This window comes from Sarcophilus harrisii, chromosome 2 (genome assembly GCF_902635505.1).
Source record: "Sarcophilus harrisii chromosome 2, mSarHar1.11, whole genome shotgun sequence".
Taxonomy (NCBI): Eukaryota; Metazoa; Chordata; class Mammalia; order Dasyuromorphia; family Dasyuridae; genus Sarcophilus; species Sarcophilus harrisii.
In genome coordinates this window covers 382036885-382056437 of record NC_045427.1, presented here as the reverse complement: position 1 = coordinate 382056437, position 19553 = coordinate 382036885, and the positions used below count along the sequence as shown (strand labels likewise).

Genomic DNA, 19553 nt, shown 5'->3' with positions numbered 1-19553 from the left:
GTATGAAGAAGCAAAAGAGAAGGGAAGGTAAAATGAGGAGTAGAAAGGAGAAATAAGGAAAAAGAATTTACTATTTCTCTTTAATTTAGATGGGTGAGAAGACTATACAAACATAGAGGAAAAAGATGAGGGGAGTTGCGCTAAGATAAATCTCTCTTTTATCTGAAATAAACAAGAGAGTAGAACATGTATATGTATTTGCTTGTTGTGAAATACAATAAACTCAATAGGCTATCAAATGAGGATTGGAGGGGGTAGGTTAGGAGGGAGAATAACCAAGGGAAGGGAAATTCTCAAGCAAACCAAACTTGCTAGTCCTGAAGGAGAAGATTTGTAGAGAGGAAAAAGAAAGAAAAGAAATGAAAAAGAATCCAAGGGGAGGCACCTCAGATTGCTTCTCAGTAAATAGAGGACTGGCTAAAGAAACTGTAGTCTAAGAATGTAAGAAAATATTGAACTGGAAAAAGTGAAATAAACGATTTCAGAAAATCTTTGGTAGCACAGAAAAAAAAAAACAACAGTAATAGTGATAATAAATAAATGAACTACTATTATAATTTATATAGTGCCAACCATATGCCAGGTATGGTGTTAAGTGCTTTACAAATATTTCATTTGATCCCTGTGAAATAGGTGCTATTATTCCTATTTTGAAGTTGAACAAAATGAAGTATACAGGTCTTCCTGACTCCAGGTCCAGTGCTTACATTCACTGTGCCACCTAGCTATCCATAGCTGATAATATAAATTAACACAAAGTGAAATGAGTAGACTCAGAACAATTTATACAAGCAAATAACATTGAAAAACAAAACAAAACCCATCCAACTCTGAAAGACTTAAGAATTCTAACCAAATCAATGACCAACCAAACCTTTAGAAAATCTATATGATAAAGTATGTCACTCACCTCCAGATAGAGAAGACTAGAAAGAGATGTATTTTTGGACATGGCCACCATGTGGATTTACTAAGACTATACTTATCTGTTACAAGGATTTTTCCCTTTTGTCTCATTTAATTGGTCAAGGGGAGAAAGGGAGGCCAAGTTACCTCCTCCCTAGGGGGAGTAGGTAGTAGGAGAGGAAAAAAAGGCCTTTGAAACATTTTTAAAATGCATATAACAGAAGGAAGTTCAGAAATGGAGGACACTTCTGAAAGAAACAATTTACTACATTTTACACAATTTATAGATTACACATTTTTAGAAAGCAAACACTGTGAAATAGAACTACATAGCTTCATGAAGAATCCTCTTTTCTTCTGTCTGTGTGGGAAAGTCTCTTTTTTGGTGTTTAAGTTCAAGGAAAAAATACATTAAAAAAAAAAAAAAAAAGGAATTCTGTTTTTGGACATGTTTAGTTGAAGATACCTAGTGACCATTCAATACCCAATAAGTAGTTAAAAAGTATTACATTCTTCAGCTCAGAACTTTACAATGTGCACAAAGAGTTATTAATTTGATTCCATTTCCATCTGTTCTTTTCTACATATCAATTCTGTTGCAAGAGCATATATCGGCAAATTCTTTTTCTTGTCTTGAAGCAAACAGCTACCCTAGCCAAAACACGCTCTCCTCTAAGTAGTGGAAGGTTCCCAGTGCAGAACTGCAAAGCTCCAAGTCAAACTAGGTAAGTATCTTGCAAAGAACACGTTACCTCCACATTTTTCAAAGCCAAAACATTCTCTTCATTCCTTTGGGCCATTTCTACTTTGGGGGCTACCCCACAAACACCACAGATCATGTCATTGTAATCTCGCACAGTGAGGCATTCAAATGCCCAGTAGCCACTGCACAGAAGCTCCTGGAGCTGGCTCAGTTCTTCAGGACCCAGATTTTTCTCTGCAATGAGAAGATTACAATGAATTACAATGCAATCATTAAATGTCTTCCAAGGCAGTAAATGTGAATCAGCTCTGATCTTTACAAACAAGAATTATTTTCTGGAAAGTAAATATTATAATGACCGCGCTAGCACTCAGGACACTCCAGAATCAGCCAGAGTCAGGATAAGCAAAAGTCCTCAATCTTTATTCTTGGTCTTAAGACGCAGGATTGAACAGGATGGAAAACAGATTCTCCGCCATCGCTTTCTCCCTCATCTACCACCAAGAGTGTGAGTCTAGCTAATCTTACTCCACCCCCTAGTCCCTCCTACAATCCTTTATACACCAATCATTGAGCCAGTACAGATAGTGGAAAGGACCATTTCCCAAGCATATGCCCATAGAGTATTGTCCAATCAGTAGTTAGCCTCAAGTGCTCAGCAGTCCCGACCTCAGTGCATCAACCCAATAGTTTCAGCCCTCTACAAAATATAATGATTTGAAAATGAAGTTAGTCCTGAAGGGTGTCTCCCTCCCACCGAACCCTAATGGAAATTAGTCTTCTGAGATTCAAGAATCCTGGGCTTCACTTTAACTTCAAGGGCCAACTCTAATCCAATAAGGAACGCCAAAATAAGGAAGGGTGGAGATAGATCAATCTTAGTTTCTTAATGGGACTCAAAAGAAGCACACAAAAGAATATGAGGAGAATAGTTCCCAAATGGTTAGGGATACAGCTTCTAGACTATTAATCCCTTGACCCAAAGCTCCAAGAGACTTGAGATGAGAAGTTTCAACAGATGATCTGCATTTTAAGCAATCTCAACACAACATGTGGCGGATTAGTCAGACAATCCTAAAGGATGATGAAAGCTCTTCAAAGTTAGGGATGTCAACACTAACAGAAAAATTGCTGCACAGGAGATCTAGTCTCAGTTCTGTAGGTAATTTATGGTATAAACATAAAATGGCCACTTGCTCCTTCTGGAATTCAGTTACATCACAAATATGTAGAGCTTTTCAAAACTGTCCAACCTTCAAGAAACAAAATTCCTCACTGAGGCAGAGCTTTATTACACTTTATTAAAGGGTCCATGATTGCCCTAATGAAGAGGACTTTAGATCTTCCTCATGATCTGAGATGCCCCCTTCCTCTAGTGCCTTAGTTTTATAGTTCTGGATAACTGGACAATATAGGTGAAGTAGACAAGAAATAGTCTTTTTGGGGGACAGACCATGCCTTTGACCCCCAGGAGGATCTACAGAAAATACAGAATCTCTCTTGGCTGACATATGAGTTAGCAAGCAGACCTTTCAGAAGGTCATCTATCAAACTGATGAGCACATCCATGGATTTAGCAGAAGGGCAGGCTGCAGGTCAGCAAACAAGGTCACTTATTAGCTATGAGCTCATGTCATCTCTCCATGTTGGAAGATAAGGGATGGAGGAGCAACAAAAATAGCTGGGGAGCTTTCTATGCAATTAAATCATGTTTGCCACACTGGGCTTGGCCACTATAACAAAGGGAAAAAAAGGTAGAGGTCATCTAATTAGCTTCCTATATGTAAACAAATTTATAATCTGCAGTTCACAATCAGAATTTATAATCACCACCACCATGGAATTATATCATACTGATTGAAATAAACTAGGGATCCAATTAATCATCTATCACAAGCAGAAAGCTCTTAGTTCTCCTCCAATTCTAGGCTGAAGGATCTGAGGGAGTTTCAGACTGCTTCTTCATTTAGATATATCAGTAGTTTCAAAGTGATTTTCCTATTCATCTTCCACAACTGCTAACTTTGCTGCTCAAATCTTGAACTCAGATTTCAGTCAATCCTACCTGTTTGTTCTTGGACTGATTCCAGAACATTGCTGATGGCCACTTTAGGGTCCTCTCCCAGTTTGATGTGATTTCTGATCGAAAAGAGCAGATCCAAACTCACCAGCAGTTTGCTTCCCACATTAAAGAGACCTGTCAGTTGAAAGACAAAAAGAGTCTTTTGGACTAGATTCTGGAGTATGAAACATTTTAAATGCCAGCCTATCCTAAAGCTAATCAAGGTCCAAGAAAGAATGCATGTAGGAACGTCCTTCTTTCACCTCTCAATTCCCAAATCACAGATTAGTCTTCAAGACAGAAATCTGTACCTCTTCAGTTAACTAAACTTGTACAATGCTGATGTAGGAATGTACCAAGAAGATTCATTTTGCATTTCTTTGACTTCATTCCTCTTTGGCTATACTCATTGGATTTCTCTCCCCTTCCCTTCTCTATCTTCTTATGGTTACTCCCATAAGATTGTAAGCTTCTTGAAGTCAAGGATCATCTTTTTTACTCTTATCCCCAGGACTTAGCACAGTACCTGGCACATAGCAGGTATTTAATAAATGTTTACTGAGTACTGACAATTCAGATCCTTCGGTCTGGAGAGATTAAGGTTAAAAGAAGACATGACTAAAAGCCTTAAAATCAAGAGGCTTGTTTATTAAATTTTGAGGCATATCTCTAGAGAAACTCGAAGGTTACAATTTAGAGGCCATAAAAAAAAAATACTACTTTATATGGCAAGAAGGTAAAATTGGACTTCCATAATACTCTAAATTCAGGGTGAAACTAAAATATATTTAAAATGAGTTTAGATGGGTTCAAATGGGTTATAGAGAGAAAAAAGACATGTTAAGACACCCAAGACTTCAGACATTTTACTTGGGTGTACCTGCCACAAAATCCCAGAATTTGAGAGTTGAAAGGAACTTCAATTATCTATCTAGTCATAAAAAGATATAAAGAAATCCCCTAACTGTGAATATATACAGCCATTCTGGAGAGCAATTTGGAACTATGCTCAAAAAGTTATCAAATTGTGTACACCCTTTGACCCAGCAGTGCTACTATTGCTTATACAGCAAAGAGATACTAAAGAAGCAAAAGGGACCTGTATGTGCCAAAATGTTTGTGGCAACCCTGTTTGTAGAGGCTAGAAACTGTTAAATGAATGGATGCCCATCAGTTGGAGAATGGTTAGATAAATTATGGTATATGAATGCTATGGAATATTGTTGTTCTGTAAGAAATGACTAACAGGATGAATACAGGGAGGCTTGGAGAGACTTATATGAATTGATGCTGAGTGAAATAAGCAGAACCAGGAAGTTATATACTTCAACCATGATACTGTATGAGGATGTATTCTGACAGAAGTGGATTTCTTTGACAAAGAGAAGATCTAACTCAGTTTCAATTGATCAATGATGGACAGAAGCAGCTACACTCAAAGAAAGAACACTGGGAAATGAATGTACTGTTTGCATTTTTGTTTTTCTTCCTGGGTTATTTTTACCTTCTGAATCCAATTCTTCCTATGCAACAAGAGAACTGTTTGGTTCTGCACACAAATCGGAACAGAAGTGAGTGCAAGCGATAATGTTGTAAAAAATTACCCAGGCATAGGTTCTGTCAATAAAAAGTTATAATTATGGGGGGGGGGAAAAAAAGCAAAAACAAGTCTATTGAAATTGAATCAAATCACCTCATTGTTGAAAAGAGTCAAGGCTGGGGCAGCTAGATGGCTAGATGCCCAGATGGATAGAGAACCAGCCCTGAAGTTAGGAGGACCCAAGTTCAAATCTGGCCTCAGACACTTAATACTTTCTAGCTGTGTGTCCCTGGGCAAGTCACTTAACCCCAGGTGCCTCAGCCAAAACAAAATAAATAAATAAAAGAGAGAGAGAGAAAGAGAGAGAGAGAGAGAGAGAGAGAGAGAGAGAGAAAGAGAAAGAAAAGAGCCAAGTCCATCATACTGGATCATCACATAATCTTGTTGTTGCAGTATATAATGTTCTCTTGATTCTACTCACTTCACTGAGCATCAGTTCATGTGTATCTCTCCAGGTCTTTCTGAAATCATCCTTCTGATCATTTCTTATAAAACAATAATATTCCATAACGTTCATATACCACAATTTATTCAGCCATTCCCCAGCTGATGGATGTTCACAAACCTTCCAGTTTCTTGTCACTACAAAAATAATTTCTACAAACATTTTTGCACATGTGGAACCTTTTCCCTTTTTTAATCATCTCTTTGGGAAACAGATCCAGTAGAGACTGCTGGATCAAAGAGTATATATATATATATAGTCCATACTAAGTCCTAAGAAATAGATGTTAAAAAAAAAAAAAAAAAAAAAAGAAATCCCCTAATACAACCCCAAATTTGTAGTTCAGCCTTTGACTGAAGAACTCCAAGGAAGGGAATTCTAACACCTCAGGAGCAAGCTTAGAACAATTGAAGGCTCATCACAATCCCAGGCATGAAAATTAATTGAAAGAGTTGGATATGTTTAGCCTGGAGAAAAGAAAAATTGAGGTGGAATGGGGGTGACAGATATCTTCAAGCATTTGCAGGCTGTTGAGGGATCTAGTCTGTTTGGTCCCAGAAGACAGGAGTAGGATCTGTATGCAGAAGTTGCAAAGACAAATTTAGCACCAATGTCCAGAAGCATTTCTGCACGCTTAGAACTATTCTAAGCTTGCTCCTGAAGTGTTAGAGTCTATGTCTAGACTAGACCACAGGGCTGCCCAATCCTCAAGCGTTTGGAGCATTAGACTTCAGAACTCACTTTATGGCCTCTGATAGCATGGAAGGAAAATGCCTACCTGTGTAGATATCTGTGAAGCTGTGCAAGGCCAGACACTGTGGATTCAGACACATCTTCACCTGGGCAGTAACCAATTGTAATCGGTTTGCTGTCAGCAACCAGCACTCCTGTGGTCCAGCCAAGGAGCTAAAGCAAAAAAAAAAAAAAAAAAGGGGGGGGGGGGGGGGGGAAGGGGAGGGAAGGCAGAATAGACACCAACTCCTAAAGAAGCTACAAAGTTATGTGAACCAGGGTGATATTTTCAAAAACTTGTAGAAAAAACAAGAAATGGTTTTGAAAGCTTCAGTTTTAAAAGGTTTTCCAAACCAATTATTTGCTGGTTACTTACAAATTTATTCTTTCTCATCACCACTAAATTTAAATCAACTGTTCCTCCCCATTATATAATCAACTAAGCCCAAGAGGTGTTTTGGAAATTGTTTCTATTTATACGTTTCAATCCTAATAAATTCCAAACTGGGAAAAATGTTGCTTAGGATCTAAGGATGTTGGAATAAATACTAAATACTGAATCAATATGTAATTCTACAAAAATAAGTTCGGTGGAGGGAACCTCAGGAAAGGCAGAGTATACAGAATAAGATTTCAAAACAAAGGGGCTTGAAAAAGGCCTTTGAAAGGTACAGCACAATTGTGTGACCAAGATGAAATAAGCAGGGGCCAGGATAAAGCTAAAAGGGGCTCTTACTTTTGTCCCCCTTTGAATAATGGGCTGCTACAGAGGAGGCACTGCGTGGATGGAGATTCGTAATAATTCGACCAAGAGGTCTGCTCGATGGTGACCGTCTCCTCACTCACGTTGGACAGGATGAGTCGGGAGCTGTTGAGTTCGTGGATCAGGGTGAAGACCTCGGCCAGCTCCGACTCATTCTCTGGGATCTGCAGGACCTTGCGCAATAGTTGCAGTGTGGATTGGCGCTGGATCTCCTTCTGGGCCTGGCTCAAGGGCTCAGTTGTGTTCAGCACATCGGGGGATGGCGAGCTCACCTCCTGGGATGAGATGGAACTGTTCACCAGGTCGTCAGGGCAGAATGTGACAACCCTGGGATGTACATCCAGTTATGGAGGCCCAGAACCTTGGGTATTTGCTGCCAATTGCTTTATTAGCCTCTTTGGAATAGATTCAAGGGCCAGTCCCCAAGTAAACATCAGCGCTGCCTTTCCCTGACCCATCTACTCCAAAAGTAGATAAAGCTAATTCTTTCCAACATGTGTGGCAGAATAAAGCACTATAAACTCATAAAGACTTGGAGTTTAGAGCTGAAAGGTAGGGACATGTTTCCATGTTCAAAACTTCATTGAACATAGCAAGTTTATTGCTATCTCCTTCCTGAATCTCAACAAAATCAGTCGTTCAGCCATAGCAAGGTTTCATAATGCCTTATGTAAATGACTGATTTGTGGTACTGAATATAAATACTTCCCCCCATTTTTTCAAAAGTATTAGTTCCTCATCTCCAGTATCTATTTTAACTTACATTTTACAACATCCCATGTGGCTTTTAAAAATATTACTTGATTTCTACAGCAGTTAACAAATAAATTGCATTTGAGTTTAACAAAAGTTAAAAAATTGTAGTTTTAATAATAAAGTGCACTGAAGCCTCTAGATGGCTCTAACGGGCAGAGAACACAAATTCTAGGCACAAATCCTTAGCTTTTTTTTTTCCCCCCTGAGGCAATTGGGGGTTGAGTGACTTGCCCAGAGTCACACAGCTAGGAAGTGTTAAGTGCCTAAGGCCAAATTTGAATCAAGTCCTCCTGACCTCAGGGCTGGTGCTCTAACCACTAAGACACCTAGCTGCCCCCTAAATCCCTAGACTTTTATAAGGAGATGTTATTTTTCCTTTCTTCAAAGTCATGAGACATTGGGTGAGGGAATGAGTTCAATCTAAGGGATAATGGGGAGTGACTGTAGTAGCTGCAATTTATCTATACTGCATCCTAACTATATCAAGCATTGCAGTTATCTAGATAGGGGTCCCAAAACTAAACAAAATGGATGACTCCTATAATTTCTACTTAATCTCAGAAAAAAAAATCACCTACTTAAGGGCAAGAAGCAATTTCTGTTACAACTTGTAAAGGGGAAGGTAATCAGTAAAACTTGAATGAAAGAGAAGGGTCTTACAAAGTCTAGGGCCTGCTGAGAAGTATAGGAGAAGGATTTAGAATTATCTACTTATCCTAAATAGCAGGACCACTGACCAGAGTTACTTTCTTTGAAAATGAGATCTGTAGTTGGAGAACTGTGTTCAAAAAGTGTTCTATTATTTATGACTTAAATGACTCTCCTCTGGGCTACAGTTATATCTGTGAAATGAAGAAATTGAATTAAACGATCTCTAAGACCCTTTCCAATTCCAAATTCTATGATCTAACATTTTAATTCCTTCCTTTTGCCTACTCTGTCCAAATTCTATACACTCCAATCCTGCTTTACCAAGAAACAAGTATGCTAACTCTAAGAATCAACAACACAGAAAGAGAATTCTTGAGTCTAAGTGGGACACAAAGTCAAACTTCTTTTGATTGTCATTCTAATCCTACCACAATCAAGCTCTTGGCTACTTTTCTAGCCTTATTTCATATATTCCGCTATACTTAGCCTATGCTCCAAATAAATTGGACTCTCACAGCTATTGAACAAACCCTGTATTCTCAAAGTTTCTCTCACTGTTACCTATGCTTGGAATGTCATCCAGTCCTCACCTCAGACCTCTTACACTTTGTTATGCACCAAATATACAACATTATAGAAGTACATTATAATTATCTTTATTTGCATCTCATTTACACCTCCAAGACTCTAAGTTCCATGAAGGCAAGAGCTGTGCATCTAAATTTTCCAATTTCAGTGCCTACTAGAGTGCTCCCCTCAATAATTAAAAAAAATGTGAGTATAAAAACTTGCCACACTCAAAACTGGTGATATGTTTCTATAGGCCAAAACATACTACAGTAACTTTTCAAACATTTTGAAGCATTTGCATTAAGAAAATAAGACTGAAGATTGTTTTATAAAATAAAAATCAATGTGAGAGAGAAATCTAAATGGAATATAAGATGTTTTAATTCAAAAGAACTCTACAGCACCTATAGAGATTGAAATACTCTAGTACTAGAACTCCAAAAATTTAACATATTTTTTTAATCATCACCTCTCAGTAAACTCAAAAAATAACCCTTTGTTTCACCCAAGTTCCATGTCAGTGCTTAGTCTACTACTTATTTTTTTGGTTTATACTATGTACAATTTAGAAGCCTTTATTTATTTGGCCAGAATGTGAAATAGCATGTCAACCTAATAGCCTTACACTCATAACTACTAAAGACATTTACTGTAATTAACAAAAACACTCTGAAGTCTGAAAAAAACAATGACTTTCTATAATAAATCTCAACCCCAAATCAGCATGTAAACCCAAAGGAGGTGGGAAGAAAAAAGAACTCACAACAGACTTGGGTGTTTTCTCAGTTCTGTCTTTGGCAAGGTTGTAGCCACAGCTGGGACAAATTCGTGGTTTGTGCCTGTTGGTGTAGACATAGCTACAGGAGGGATTCTTACACTTTCCCCGACCTCTTGACGTTGCCAGTCCTAGATCCTAAGGAAAACAGAACCTTCAAACGTTGCTAATCTCTCCAAAAAAATAATTAATAACAGCCAGAAGAAAAGAGCAATTTAGATAATCTGATTTGGTTTCATTCCCAAGAAGCTAAATCACATGCAGTCTTCCTTCAACTCTAATCACATACCCAATTTGGTTTTGCCACTAACTTGTAGTGTGACCTTGGAACACATTTCTGCATCTCAGTATAATAATTTGTAAAATGAAGTTGTTCTATATCAAGCAAAGATTCTTAATCTGGGTTCTATATTTGTTTTAAAATATATATGATACTTTATTTCAATGAAATTAATTTCCTTTGTAATCCTACATATTTTGTTTTATGCATTTAAAAACATTATTCAAGAAAGGATCCATAAGTCTCATTAGACTGCCAATAGAGTCCATGACACACACATAAAACTTTAGAGACTCTTGGATTTAGATGTTATCTTACTTGAACTCTTATCTTTCACAACATAGAGTACTAGATCTTACTCATTTCTGAAACCTCTTCAGTTTCCAGAGGAGCAAAGAAACTAGATGATCTAGCAATATCAGGATCAGCTGAATAATAATCAAACCCATCTCCCCAAATTAATTATTACTAAAAAGGTATTTGGCTAGATTAGTGCTTTGGAGAGATTTAAGAGAAAATTAACCCTGGAGCACCAAGAATCTTGACCAAGGATCAAGGATCTAATGGTATAGCTGGAGTAGAATACTACAGTTAACAACTCCCAGTAAAACCAAGGACTCCAAATTGTATGCATCTCATCAACTTATCATAGGCAAAAATTTTAGTAGCATGTTTTAAACACCTCCTCCAGGCCACAGATATTAAGACCAAAGCTTTTCTCTGAAAGAATTCAGATAGCCATGTGAATCCCTTGGGTTTCCAGCATCAATAATCAATTCTCCCTTTCACCTCCCAACCTTTATATCAAACCTCATGCATAAAGTAGCACTCACCAGTGTGACAGTACAGCTGTATTTGTAAGAAGGGAATATATTCGGTTTGACCTCTACAACTTTCACCTGAGATGTCCTATTAGAAGGACTGTTTTGTAGCTGTAGGTCAGAACAGATAACACTGGTTTCAATGATTTGGATTTTCAATTAGTAGATTAAATAAAAACATCTGTACCATATTTTAATTAATACTTTCAAAAAAAAAAAAAAAACTTTTGGATGCTATGTAGTGTCTTGCTAGGGTCAAAAATTCTGAAAATACTCCTAGCAGACAATTTCTAGTGAGTCCAACGGGGGAAAAAAATCTTCATTATGAATTATGATGAATTATAAGCTGTTTAAATCAAAATTCACTCATGCCACTAAATTAAAACATCACAAATCCAGAGGCTGCCATAATTTTACAAAATATGCATTTTCTTAATTTTCTAGTTTAAATGTGGATCAGAAACATTTGCCAGTTCTGAGGGGGTAAAGTCAGTGAAAGATTTTACTTTTAAGGAATTTGACTCACCTTTTGCTCACTGATGCCAGAGAGCTGTTGGACAGAGTGGCCCAACTGCTTCATTGTACTTGGCTTCAAGCCAGAAGTCCTCACTAAGGAAGACTTATCTGTGGGAAGAGGGATTGAGATGGTGAATGCGAAGTATTTTGTAATACTTTTCCCTGTTAACTTGACTAAATAATGATAATTAAGTCCTGCACCTCACTCCCATATTCCCATCTAATTCCCCATCTGCAGGATCTAATTAACCCAATTACACATTCAAGAATAGCCAGCACACAGGAAGACCTTGAGCCTTTACCATTTAAAGAGAAGTATTCTTTGATTCTTGGCAGTTCAGTGCTATTCTCTCTCCCCACACTTGCCGGGGCTGGAAGAATTGCTCGCATGGGTCTTGCTGCCGCTAGTAAGGAAGGTTTCCCTCGAACTCTACTCCTTAGCTCCTGAGCTCTGTGGCCAACAGTGGGCAAATCAACTCTACAAAACAAGAAGGACAATTTTCAACTTGGTCTGGAATCGTTGGGAGTCTGGGGAAAATCACAGGAAAGAAATCTAAAGCAAAGCTATATTACCTACTAGATTTCTGCTTTGGAAAAAACATAATAGCTCAACAACTCAACTTCCTTGGAACAAAACTTCTCTTAAAGCAAAGAGCTTCAAATAAAAAAAAAATTAAATCTGCTAACAATCAACAGAAACTACATCCATTATCTTGGGGAGACACATTGAAGGCATCTGCTAAGGCCTCTTTTCCCATTCTTAGGCTCATGTGCTAGGAACTTGTGACTCACTTAAGCATCTTGATGAGCCAAATCAACATCACTCAAACTGAAACCTAAGAGTTTAACTTAAGAGTTCCAGGTTACAGTAGTACAATAGCAGAAGGAGTAGCAAGATTTACAAGAGAAGAAGCAAGTAGCCAAATGAAGGAAGTGGTAAAGGAGTGTAGATATTTCAATCATTCTTCACATAGAATAATGGAGGAATTTTATCTCCAGAGAAGGATGAACATAGCACAAACATTTAATCTTTTCTCACTGAAAAGAATGTGAGGGGAGATTTGCAACCAAAATTCTGAAAAGAAACTCACTGGAACTCTTAGCAACATATGGGGGTATGTGGGGATGTAGGATAACAAAAATCTTAGAGCCTGAGAGGTGACGAGTAAGGATACATCTCGGCTTACCTACATAGAATAGGTACTTAAACTTGTTAGGGCTCTCAAAAGTCCCATTTTTCTCATTTGTAAAATATGGATTGTCCCCTATCCTTCCTTATCTCCTGGGAATGTCATAAGGACATAAAAGAAAATACACATGAAGATATTTTCAGCTCTTGGGAGGAGTATTTCTCTATAAATATGTACTTACTGCAATAATTCAAAAGATTCACTATTTTATCAGACTGCATATCCTTTACACATTAAGGGCTGGTTTCATAGGTCGCTGTGGCCAAAAAAACCCCAAATAAAACTAAAACCTTAGCCTTCTAGAAATTCTGTATTTAGTTCAGACTGGTCCTATGATGATTAATACATATCTTAGCTATATCTGTTGGAGGATTCACTCTAATGGTAAAGCCTTTGGAAATCCAGAGTCATTTCTATGTCAAAATGACCTATGTGTAGTCCTATACACACAGAACAACTTACCCTGAGGGTTTTTTTGCTATGGATGATGGAAGGCTAGAGGTTCTGGTTTCCTCTGACAGTGGTGGTGTGTGGGGCTGCGAGCTCTCTCTCTCGTCTGACCCAGAGGTAGCCTCATATTCCATATTATGCTTGCTTGACAATGTCATTACTGCTGAATTCCCACTTTCATCTGGTGTTCCTGCGTTAGTGAGGATGTGGGCCTCAGAGATGATGATCTCTTCCCATTCTCCTTCCTGGACTGATTCGCCCACAGGTACCACGTTCAGGAGCTGGCTAACAGCTTCTGAATTCTCCAAGGTCACTTTGGAAGGGTTTTCCTTTACAGTCCCTTGATCCAAGATGATTGGCTGCTGACTTCTTTTAGTGAGAGGGGCTTTGGGGGAAACACTAGAGCCCAATTCCACTTTGATTTTGGCTGGCTTTTCCTAGAAAGAAGAAATACCTTTATTTCACAGAATTAAGAAGAAAAATTTAGTGAGGTGATGATATGTTTAGTCAGAATTTTCATATGACTCTGAATGATGTCATATCTTAGGTAGTTCTTTTATATCATGTCTAAGATAGGTCACTTACTCCATGACTAACATAAGGGCCTAGAGTAAACACAAGAGAGGAAGAGTTCAACAAAAAGTACGGGATAGCAGAAATTATACTGGATTTCAAATCAGAAAAATTTGCTCTAGAATAAATCTTGGTCCTCTTCTTTATGTGTGAAGTAATGTGACAAGTAATAAAATCTCGGATCCTAAAAGGTTATGAGAATCAGCTGAGATAATGAATGTAGATTGTTTTACAAACCTTAAAATTAGCACTTCCATAGTTGCTCTATTATTTCTTCCATTTAAATATAATCACCTTGAAGGAAGTATTGGTTTTGCTTTTGCATTTGTATTCTGAGCACTTACCACACTGTTTGGTAAATAGTAAACTTTAATATAAGTGCTTTTTCATTCAAAATTTCTCTACTTCATATTCTATAAGACACTGAGGCACAGGTCCCAAAATATCTTCTTTGTGGTCTTTTTAAAGCACATCTTGAAAATTACAAGGCAACAAACAAGTTTTATTATTTTTCTGTCTTTTCAAAGAGAACCTGTGAGTCATCTTTCAATTTAACTGTCACTTGCTTAATGTTTTACTTTCCTATAAAAAAGTATTGTTAAGCTTGTTCATTCCTCTACTAGCTAAGCACCAATTCACTACTGATTGTTGGGTAAATATGTGAGAGTACAGGATTTTAGTTAATACTTATAAAATGTCATAAATCTATAAGTCTTAGCTACCTACAACCAATTACTACAACTTTGTCACCATTACTCTGTGTAGGACCCAAGTCCATTTTGTATTTTTTCCCTATAAATTGCCATAGCCAAAGAATTCATCACCTACATACAGGTGATAAGCTTTACATATTTAACTAGGTTACTCCCTGGACAGCAGACAAGCTATGACTAAGACCATATTACAGTTCAGGAGAACCTGTCAGAGCTTGTATTACTCTTGTGTAGTCTTCAAGAAACTAGAATCACCTACATACTATCATAAAATATTAAGTGATTTTATTTGCCCAAGACTATGGAGTCATTATGAATGAAAGGCAGGACTTGAATCCAGGTTTTCCTGTCTCAAGAGTGGCATTCTACCTGATGTGGGAAAGATTCCTATCTTTGATTCCCAAACCCCTTTAGTGAATGTAATTACCCTCTGATTCACAAATCCTGGTCCCTTTGAATTCCAATAGAAGATCCGGACCTGTCCCAACCCCATCCAGATTTGAGCCAACTTTGGGGCTACACCAAAAGCCCCTTGAGCTAAGTCTCCTATTATAAAAGGGCCACGCTGGGAACCCCTCTTTGCAGAGATTCCAAACCTGCTAGCCATGTGAGGATCCTCTGTCCACTGGACCCTCTGTCCAGTGCCCTCCTTATCTCTCCTTTCACCTATCTCCTTACTACCAAACCCAATAATAAACCTCTTTTATCAATCTAGTTCTCCGGGCCAATAAATTCCTTTATTGGGAACTCACTCCACTACTAGACCTCATTTACCGCCGTATCCTTGAGCCGGATCTAAGGGGGTTGCAGGGGTTGCAGTCTGTTTGACTCCCTGTACCCCAAACCTGCCACTAGACCTCAACTAAACCCTAATTTCATTTAGGTACCCCAAATCTAAACCTCAACATACCTACTTATCCATGAAACTTCTTATTTATAAATTTTTTTATATCTAGGTTACATATCCATTTGGAGCTTAGTATGATATATGGTTTGTGATTTCTGCTTGACTGATTTCCAGTTTTCACAGAACTTTTTTGAAATAATGAATCCTTAACTAAATATTCTAATTTACCAGACATCACATTGCTATTTAACTGCTTCTCAGTGTTATGCATCTAATTTGTTCCACTGATAAACTTTTCTTTCTTTTTTTTTTTTTTTTAATTCACAAAGAGGTTTTGTTGATTATTGCTTTTTAATATAGTTTGAGATCTAATGATACTCGCTAGGTCTCTTCCTACTTTTTTCATTATATTTCTTTGACATTCTTGACTTTTTGTTTCTCCAGAAAAATTATATTATTATTTTTTTTAGGTTTATTTTAAAAAAAAAAAAAACCTCACAAAACTCAGTTTTGATGTAAACTGTGTCCTTCTAGATCTTTGGGGGAGGATGGACCTGTGTTAGAGAAACCCTAAAAATCTCAAACCCCTTCAGTCCCTAGTTCCTCCTACAATTCAATTGTAGACCTTGGCCTGAGGCATAATCACCACCCTTTATTGAGTTGAAAAATTAGTCCCTCAAATTCATCTGGAGATTGGTTCCTAATTCTGAGCCACAAAAACTCAATATAATCAAAGGCTGAAATTCCAAACTTTTGCTAAAATTCCTTTCAGGATTTAGCCCACTGAAGAAGTTGTTTCTTCTTAGTGTAACAAACCCATTTTTGCCACAAACCTAGCCTTTCGGGATTGTGAATTCTTTCACAAATTCTACGACACTGGTCAGGGGACTCCATTGCTGTCAGGAGATCTCTCAATCCTCATTTCTCACACTTCAACAGTTTGGTATTATATTGAATTTGTAAATATATTTAGGTGGTAGTGTCATTTTTATTTTATTGACATGAAAGTATATGAGTAATTAATAGCTCTCCAAACAGTTGTCTGCCACAATTTCAGCAAAACATGTTTTGCAGCTGAATACATATAAATCCTGTCTAAATCTTAGAATGAAGAGAGAAGCCCCAAACTGAAAATCCTTAAAGGAGAAAACCTCCTTCGACTCTGCCTCAGTGAGGGGACTCCACCCAAAGAACAAATAGTTTCATCTTTGTTATCTGGATGGGGTTGGCTCAGTCCTGAAACCCATTGAATTCAATTTAAATTCTAACCCTAGCCGAAACCCAGTGAGGAGCCAACCTAGGACAAGCCCCTTCAGTTTGTAGCCAAAGCTCTCTATTATAAAAGGGCCAAACTAAAACCCTCTCTTTGCAGAGATTCCAACCCCAAGGGTCTCTTGCCTACTGGGATACTGTTTCTGGTGCCCTCTTCTCTTTACCTAACACCTTTTACTAATTAGACTTTAACCTTATTTCCAATCCCCATAATAAATCTTTTTTTTTTTTTTTTTTTTTAATCAATCTAGGATTTCAGATCTGTAAATTCCTTTTCAGAGGACTCTTGTGCCGCCAGACGGGAATCCCAGAACTTTCTACCCTTGCGCCGCCACTAGACCTCATTTAGACCTTATTTAACTCCCTGACTACCAGTAACCCTAATTTCATTTGGATACCCCAAATCTAAACCTCATCAAGAAGAGGGACTGCTACTTTTATCACTGCTTTATCTGTCCCTGCTTTAGATTTTAGAACATTATTTGCTTCACAAGAGTTTAGTCAATTCTTTTCTTTATTTTTATGAATAATTTGAATAATAATGGAATAATTATTTTCCGAATATCTTATAATTCTCTGGATTCCCCTGTCAATCTACTTAGTCAAGGTTTTTTCTTTAAGTTCCTTGAGCCCCAAAGACTTCAGTTACCAAGGGAAAAATTCATTCTTGAACAAAAACATTTGAGAAATGGAAAGCAGCCTGGAGAAAATTCGGTTTAGACCAATATCTCACACCATACACAAATATATACCAATGCCTCACCCCATACACAAATATAGAGCCAAGTAGATGATTTATACATTAAAATATTAATAGTTCAAGGGAAAAAAAGTACCTTTCAGATCTATGAGAATAGAGAAAGAATTTGTGAATAAACAAGTAGAAGGATAATAAAATGGACAATATTATATAAAATTTAAAAGTGGGTTTTGATATTGATGGGGGTGAACCCTGAAACTGTGTCTCCTTTAATTTGTAAAAGAGGGGTGATTCGGGGTCTCAGGCTCTCCCCTGGGAAAAGCCTGCAAACTCCCAAATTAAGTGGCTTCATTCAATGGGAGATTTTGATGAAATCACCCTCCATTGAAACTGAGATCTTTTGGGGGTGGCCCAAATCCCCTTCAGGAAGTCCCATACTCTGGGAAAAGGCTTCAGACTCCCAGTTAAGTGATTTTATTCAGTTGGAGATCTTGGCCTGATAATCCTATCGAGTGGCTTGAGAAACTCCAAGATAAGTACTCTCTTTTCAACTGGAAATGTAGGCCCCGGGTATTGATTGAAGCCCAAGCCTCCGGCTGCTAATAAAAGACAATTCTGAACTCCTGAATCTTTATAGAAGTCTAAGAAAGGAAATTGTTTTGCCAAGGAAGCTCTCTTCTTTGCAAAGCTGCCTGCCAGGACTTTTGCCCACCGTGAAGATACTCTCTTCTCAGGGTTAACCTTTGCCATTTTCCTAACAAGACCTCACCACTAAGAAGTCCGTCTTCCTAGCAAAGCTAGCTTCTTAGCGAACAATAAAATTCCCTTTTCTTGCCACACAGTTTTTGGGTTTGTGAATTCTTTCCCGTTGGACCTGAGCTGAACAGAGGGGATTCCCCACCTCAATTCTCACATCTCTTCACTACCACTAACCTCATCATTTGCACCTCATCAATATGGTATACCTTGTAAGGGAAATATAGCAAAAATTTTAAAATCCCCCAACCTTAGGGGGCTTCTGTCATAACAATCTGTCAGTGACTCTGGAATCTGTGATCCCAAGGTCCTTCTCCTTCCCAACCTAGGAGTACTATTGTTTGTGCAATCTGTCTGTCAATGATTATAAAAGTCTTCTGACCTAGGAATATAATATTTCTTCCCTTAGAGTTTAGAGAAGATGTATTAGTGATTCTGAGACTCTCTAACCTTAGAATACTATTGTTGTGACAATCTTATCCTGGCAATGATTCTAAAGTAAGAATTTTGGGGGGAAATCATTACAACTTGTCTCTCTGACAAAAGGTACCATTTCTCCCTCACTAGAATGAGGTACTGACTTAAATTTATAAATCTAAGAACTATTCTCCAATAGATAAGTGGTCAAAAATTATGAAAAAGTAGTTTTCAAAGAAAAAAAGTCCACACTATCAACAATCATATTTTAAAATGCTACAAATCACAAATAATTGGAGAAAAGCAAATAAAAGCAATATTGAGGATTTGTCTCATAATTATTAGATTGGCAAATATGACACACACAAAAAAGGACAACCATTAGAAGAGCTATGTGAAAACTACTGTTGTTATTGTTGTGAATTGGCATTTCATAGCCCTTTATAAACCTATTCCCCTCTAAATTCTAGTCTCCCTCTTAAATTAAAATTTGATTCAATGAAATTGGCTTCCTTGCTGTTTTCAAACAAGATACCCCACTTCTTCAATCCAGGCAGGCATTTCCTCTTGATGTCTCTCCTTCCTCATCTTTGCTTTCCAGCTTCATTTAAATCCTAGATAAAAATCTAACCTTCTACAAGAAGCCTTTCCTGATCCCTCTTAATTCTGGTGTCATTTCCCTGTTGACTATTTTCTATTATCCTGTGTATAGCTTGTTTATACATAGTTACTTGCATATTGTCTCCCCCATTAGGTTCTGAGATCCTCAGGAAGGGAGAATTTTTTTACTTTTCATTGTATTCTCAGCACTTAGTACAGGATTTGGGACAAAGCAGGTGCTTATTAAATGCTTACTGATTGACTGAATTGGCTCAGCCTTCTGGAAAACTATTTGCAACTATTATCAGAAGTTCCCAAATTATACGTACCCTTTTATCCAGCTATACCACTACTAGGCTTATATATTCCAAAGGAATCAAAGAAAGAAGAAAAGGATCAAATGTACAAAAATATTTATAGCAGTTCTTTTCATGGCTGGCAAAAATTAGTAACTC

The 19553-nt window shown here is 37.6% G+C and overlaps 1 protein-coding gene across 1 annotated transcript in view; it reads right to left on the bottom strand.

Annotated features, from left to right (window-relative positions):
• The window catches only part of HMGXB3 (HMG-box containing 3), a 53638-nt gene that overhangs the window by 9184 nt on the left and 24901 nt on the right, over positions 1-19553 (bottom strand). The window contains exons 7-15 of the mRNA XM_031953506.1: positions 13233-13657; positions 11883-12058; positions 11591-11688; positions 11077-11175; positions 9952-10101; positions 7185-7486; positions 6495-6622; positions 3675-3806; positions 1659-1843 (exon numbers count right to left, since the gene is read on the bottom strand). Of these exons, the coding sequence (XP_031809366.1) occupies positions 1659-1843; positions 3675-3806; positions 6495-6622; positions 7185-7486; positions 9952-10101; positions 11077-11175; positions 11591-11688; positions 11883-12058; positions 13233-13657 (1695 nt within the window). The remainder of the gene's footprint in view (positions 1-1658; positions 1844-3674; positions 3807-6494; positions 6623-7184; positions 7487-9951; positions 10102-11076; positions 11176-11590; positions 11689-11882; positions 12059-13232; positions 13658-19553) is intronic.